Source organism: Myxine glutinosa, chromosome 1 (genome assembly GCF_964187855.1).
Source record: "Myxine glutinosa chromosome 1, kmMyxGlut1.1, whole genome shotgun sequence".
In the NCBI taxonomy this organism is placed as follows: Eukaryota; Metazoa; Chordata; class Myxini; order Myxiniformes; family Myxinidae; genus Myxine; species Myxine glutinosa.
The window spans coordinates 298,182,019-298,188,654 of NC_136261.1; the positions used below are offsets into that span (position 1 = coordinate 298,182,019).

At 43.7% G+C, this 6,636-nt stretch overlaps 1 protein-coding gene across 2 annotated transcripts in view; it reads left to right on the top strand.

Annotated features, from left to right (window-relative positions):
* Positions 1–1,009: 1,009 nt before the first annotated feature.
* Positions 1,010–6,636, top strand: part of LOC137439089 (inositol hexakisphosphate kinase 1) — a 60,026-nt gene continuing 54,399 nt past the window's right edge. Inside the window, exon 1 of one of the 2 annotated variants that reach the window (XM_068134787.2) lies at positions 1,010–1,252. In XM_068134787.2, the coding sequence (XP_067990888.1) occupies positions 1,178–1,252 (75 nt within the window). In that variant the 5' untranslated portion in view covers positions 1,010–1,177. The remainder of the gene's footprint in view (positions 1,253–6,636) is intronic. The other variant, XM_068134796.2, reaches the window with a different exon arrangement.

Here is a 6,636-nt window from a genome sequence, read left to right on the forward strand (position 1 = left end):
TGTTTTGGTCCATTCGCAACGCCAAAGCGAACGGCGAACGGCTTGCGAGTACAGTGACAATCCCCCCCCTCTATTTACATGAATGGTTTGGTCCATTCGCAACGACCACAGAACCCCCCCCTCTATTTACATGCAATGGTTTGGTCCATTCGCAACGCCAAAGCGAACGGCGAACGGCTAAATCGCCATAGCTCGGTAAGTACTTGTCCGATTAATTTCAAACCTTGAAAAGGCACATCCTCGGGTCCCCAGCAATATACCTGGCAAGTTTCAAGTATATCGGACCGGTAGTTGTCGAGAAATCGTTGTCGCATACATACACACACACATACACACAGAGATTAATGGAATTATAGATAGATTAGCATTTGGCAGGAGTTGAAGGTAGCTTGTGTATGGATGACGTCATGGCTGATGGTGTCGCGCAGGTATGATGGGCCGAATGAACTCCCCCTGCGCCAAAGGCCCTCGTATCCTTTTCCGGGATTACAAAGACAGCAATCCATGATTTGCAGACTTTGGCAGAGATTGTTGCGCGATTTCATGAATTACAAGCACTGCCGGGAAATGGCCAAATCAACACAGTCAGAGACGTTATGTGATATTGATAGTGATGAGGAAGAGGAGTTCCTGGAGAGGACACAGATGATGAGAATGCTTTGGTGGATTGTCTGTGTCACGAAGAGAGTGGAGAGCGGTTGAGGAATGAGTCGATAATAGGGAAAAGATTGCGGTGGAGGAATGTCGTGGGAAGATGCGGAGGATAGAGATGAATGGGGAATCCGAATGGCCGACCCCGAACGGTTGGGAGGAAGACGCAGAGAATGAAGATGGACGGGGTAATTCGCCTTCACGTCGTTTCTCTAACATTATGTAAGATGGTGGAATTCTCTCCTTTCACCTCGTCTAATACATTCGTGCACACACCCCCTTCGTCTTGTGTACATACTATGTGGACGGAGGCATCACGCGATGATGTAACCATTTACGGGGTGACGTCACGCCCACCATTCCATCGATGGAAAATAACCGGATGCCGGCTGAGGCTGCGGCCTAGCGCCATCTTGTGCGGTTGCGAGCAGGTTCCGGGTCCGACGTACCTGGTTCCCGCTTGCTGCTCCTCAGGTTCTCGTCCTCACGTGTCCCTCACCGCTCGCGTCCCTCACCAGGGAGGCGCATGCACGGTCGGACCCCGCGGAGCCGCGGCCGGATCCGGCGCACTGGCTCCTGCCGTTTATTTGGTGTTTTCTCGGTAGGTAGGCCTCGGCCTGTTAGCACAAACATTGTATTACCATCGTTATTTTCTTCCTCACTTCTCGTGTAAAACGCTCTATCGATGTCGATGATTCGGTCGGTTCGCGGTGCAACGGTTTGCATTGTGCGCCCCTCGCATCCCTCATTGTTTTTTACCACAATATATTGTTTTCCTAGTTTCATTATACGTATTTAAAATGGTTGTTTCACGACAGTTTTCCATCATGGTTTCATTGTTGCCTTTTCGAGCGTTGACGAACGTCCGTGCTCGGCGAACGGACGCGATTTTACGGTGGAAATGAAAGGTGTGTGATGACGTCATTACGTGTCCTTTTAAATGTCATTTCGTCAATGGCGAAGTGAACGGGCCGTTTGTGGTTCCTTTCGCTTCGTTTAAATCAATGCAATTCTCTCTTCCAATAAACCCATCAATGTAGTTTGTCTTACGTCATTTATCTTTAACATTTGTCTTTTTTTTTTTTCTTCTTTTTTTTTTATAAATATGTTTTGCACCTGGTTACCTTTTGGTCTGTACTTTGTGACATTAATCTCATGTTAAATTGATGCAAATGACAAACTGTTGGTTGCTAGACATTTATTTTAGAAGAGGAGGGATTGGTGGTCGACGGGAAGAGTGTGTGTGTGTGTGTGTGTGTGTGTGTGTGTGTGTGTGTGTGTGTGTGTGTGTGTGTGTGTGTGTGTGTGTGTGTGTGTGTGTGTGTGTGTGTGTGTGTGTGTTTTTTTTATGTACATACATAATATATGTGTATGTATATATGTATGTGTATGTATATATATATATGTATGTATTGTACGTGACTGTACGATGTGAAAAAGTAAGTACACCCCATGTAAAGTTTTGACTATTTCAACATACAGCTATTTGATCTTCATTTCAACAATATTGAAAGATAAAGGTGATATAATATAACAAATATCATGAAACATTTACATTTTGTAGTCCATTGTATAATCTATCTATAATTCCAGTAATCTCTGTCTGTCTGTCTGTACGTTTGTTTGTTTGTCTGTGACCGCTGTTTCTCGACAACTACCGGTCCGATATACTTGAAACTTGCCAGGTATATTGCTGGGGACCCGAGGATGTGCCTTTTCAAGGTTTCATATTAATCGGACAATTACTTACCGAGCTATGTCCAAAAAACGATTCAACCAATCAGAGAGCAGCGAACGATCGCGTGTGCCGAACGTGGCGGGCACACTCTGCCTCGGATGGCACATTTGAGAGCGTATTCATTTATTTCACGTTTGCAAACTATGTTGGCGTTAAACTATGTTTTACAACTAATAAAAACGAATTTGCGATTCATTCGCTTTCCTGCGCGTTTGTGTACGCGATGGCGATTTCTTTACCAAACTCCGGAAGCCGTTCGCTTTGGACCGAACCATTGCATGTAAATAGAGGGGGGGGATTGTCACCACTCGCAAGCCGTTCGCTTTGGACCAAACCATTGCATGTAAATAGAGGGGGGGGTTCTGTGGTCGTTGCGAATGGACCAAACCATTCATGTAAATAGAGGGGGGGGATTGTCACTGTACTCGCAAGCCGTTCGCCGTTCGCTTTGGCGTTGCGAATGGACCAAACCATTTCATGTAAATAGAGGGGGGGGATATAATTTTAGATAGATATATAGTACGGGCATATATATAGTACGGGCATGCCCTAGTTTAAATAAACATCAATGCAACTTTCGCATGTGGAAAAAGTAAGTACTACACCCTTGGTATTGCCCCCTTTGGTAGAAACAACCTCAAGTATGTGTTTATTATAACTGTCTACCAGTCTCTGACATCGACTGGGAGAAATTTTTGCCCACTCCTCCATGCAGAATTCTTTCAGCTGTGCGATGTTTGAGGGGTTTCTTGCATGCACAGCTCGTTTCAAATCCCCCCACAACATCTTGATGGGATTTAGATCCGGGCTTTGACTTGGCCATTCCAGGACCCTCCATTTCGTTCTTTTCAGCCATTCCTTGGTGGATTTACTGGCATGTTTAGGGTCATTGTCATGTTGCAAGGTCCACCTTCGGTTGAGCTTCAACTTACCGACAGATCGCCTCACATTATCCTCAAGCACCCTCTGATACAATGAAGAATTCAGCGTGGATTCTATGATGGTGAGCTGCCCCGGCCATGATGTAGCAAAGCTGCCCCAAACCATAATATTTCCACCACCATGCTTCACAGTTGGTATCAGGTTCTTGTGGTCAAATGCTGTCTTTGGTTTTCACCAAACATGTCTTCTGGTACTGTGGCCAAATAGCTCTACCTTTTTTTTTTTTTTTCTTTTTTTTTGGATACTGAATCGAGGCTCGTGAAAGAGCTAACAAGAGCTTTGACTCATCTGTCCAGAGCACATTGTTCCAGAAGTGCTGGTCTTTGCCTTGGTGGTCATTGGCAAACTTTAGTCTTGCCCTGATGTTCTTTCTGGACAGCAAAGGTTTCCTCCTGGCACACCTCCCATGTCGATCAAATTTGTGCAGCCTCTTTCTAATGGTAGACTCGTGCACTTTGACATCAACAGTGGCAAGAGCTACCTGTAGGTCCCGTGATGACATTCTGGGGTTCTTCGAGACTTCTTTCAGCATCTTGCGGTCTGCGCTCGGGCTGAACTTGCTGGGGCGGCTTGGCCTGAACAAGTTGGCAGTTGTTTGGAATCTTCTCGACTTGTAGATGATCTTCCGGACAGTCGAATGATTGATTTCAAATTGTTTGGAGATCTTTTAAAATCCCTTCCCAGACTCGTAGGCATCCATAACCTTCTTTCTGAAGGCCTCAGAGAGCTCTTTTGATCTAGGCATGGTGACGCCGCACACTTCAACAACAAAGAGCAAACCAAACTAAATGTCTGAGGTTTAAATAAGACAGGTTCCTCCAAGATCCTCTCTAACGATGTTCTAATCATTTGCACATGAGCTGGTGCACCTGATTCTAATTTTAGGTATTTGAAGTGCAGCAATACCCCAGCCTACGTCATTAATTGGTTCCATAAGCCGTGACGTAACTCGGTTTGTGACGTAAACCGGGCGTAATGTCTTAAAAATGCCTTAAAATGAAGACAAACACCGTAAAACTAGAGTAAACAAGCTTTACGCCTAGGTCCCCCGTCGGTGAAGTGGTGCGAGTTGACAAAGTGGAAGACGCAAGGCGGCCATCTTGGATTTTGACGTGGCGACCCAATTTTCAATAGCTTTCTTCCTTGTGCCTAGATACACCCACACACCAGATTAGAAGTTGGTACTTTGTTTATTTTTCAAGATATTTCGCTCACAAGGTTCAGATATATATATGGTGGCGGCCATCTTGGATTTTGACGTGGCGACCCAATTTTCAATAGCGTTCTTCCTTATGCCGAGATACACCGACACACCAAATTAGAAGTTGGTACTTCGCTTATTTTTCAAGATATTTAGCTCACAAGGTTCAGACATATATATATGGTGGCGGCCATATTGGACTTTGACGTGGCGACCCAATTTTCAATAGGGTTCTTCCTTATGCTGAGATACACCCACACACCAGATTAGAAGTTGGTACTTCGCTTATTTTTCAAGATATTTCGCTCACAAGGTTCAGACATACATGGCGGTGGCCATCTTGGATTTTGACGTGGCGACCCAATTTTCAATAGCTTTCTTCCTTGTGCCTAGATACACCCACGTCCCACACACCACATTAGAAGTTGGTACTTCGCTTATTACCTTCGCAAAAGCGGAAGGTTATGTTTTGATCGCTGTGTATTTATTTGTATGTCTGTGTGTGTGTATGTTAATCGCATAACTCAAAAAGTATTCAACCGAATTGCATGAAATTTGGTGGGATGATTGGTTATTATACGGGACACATTTGATTAGATTTTGGGAAACAGATTTGCTCAAATTCTGACTATTTTTAACTCGATCGTATTTCACTCAAAGTTATGAGCGACTGAAGAAGAAGATGTCCATCCAGGACGTCATCACTATAACGCGATCTCCCGCGATCATTTCAACCTCAAAAAAAATTATAATTGCAGATTTGACAATAGATGAGGCATATTAACAAACGAATGAAACAGATTTGCTCAAATTCTGACTATTTTTAACTCGATCGTATTTCACTCAAAGTTATGCGCGACTGAAGAAGAAGATGTCCATCCAGGACGTCATCACTATAACGCAATCTCCCGCGATCATTTCAACCTCAAAAAAAATTATAATTGCAGATTTGTCAAGAGATGAGGCATATTAACAAACGAATGAAACAGATTTGCTCAAATTCTGACTATTTTTAACTCGATCGTATTTCACTCAAAGTTATGAGCGACTGAAGAAGAGGATGTCCATCCAAGACGTCATCACTATAACGCAATCTCCCGCGATCATTTCAACCTCAAATGAAATTCAAATTGCAGATTTGTCAATCGGGGAGGCATATTAACAGACGAATGAAACAGATTTGCTCAAATTCTGATTTTTAAAAATCGATCGCATTTCACATAAAGTTTCACATCGCATACACTCCCATGCCAAGTACAGAACAGTAGCTGCGGCGAAGGTATGCGCTCTACCGAGTGCCCGGATTCTAGTTTTTCGAGATATTTCGCTCACAATGTTCAGACATATATATGGTGGTGGCCATCTTGGATTTTGACGTGGCGACCCAATTTTCCATAGTGCTCTTCCTTATGCCGAGATACACCCACACACCAAATTAGAAGTTGGTACTTCGCTTAATTTTCAAGATATTCATCTCACAAGGTTCAGACATACATGGCGGTGGCCATCTTGGATTTTGACGTTTTGACGTTTGACCCAATTTTAAATGTGTTCTTCCTTGTGCCTAGATACACCCACACACCAGATTAGAAGTTGGTACTTCGCTTATTTACCTTCGCAAAAGCGGAAGGTTATGTTTTGATCGCTGTGTATTTATTTGTATGTCTGTGTGTGTGTGTGTATGTTATTCGCATAACTCAAAAAGTATTCAACCGATTCGCATGAAATTTGGTGGGATGATAGGTTATTATCCGGGAACCATTTGATTAGATTTTGGGAGCAATCGGGTCAAAGGTCAAGGTCAAGGTCACGAAAAGGTCAAAATCGTATTTTTACCATAGCGCGGTCAATTTTTATCCAATTGGCATGCAACTAATGCCAAAATGTTCAGAATTCAATGCCCAATCTTGTGATATACGACATGACACTCTGACGTCATAACCCTTGTTAGCGGTTGGGGGTCAAAGGTCAGGGGGGTCACGACCTTGCAAAATGTGCGTTTTTTGTCATAACTCGGTCAATTCTTATCCGATTTGCATGAAATCAGCACCAAACTGTTCACTGTTCTGTTCCCTACACTCCCATGCCAAGTACAGAACAGTAG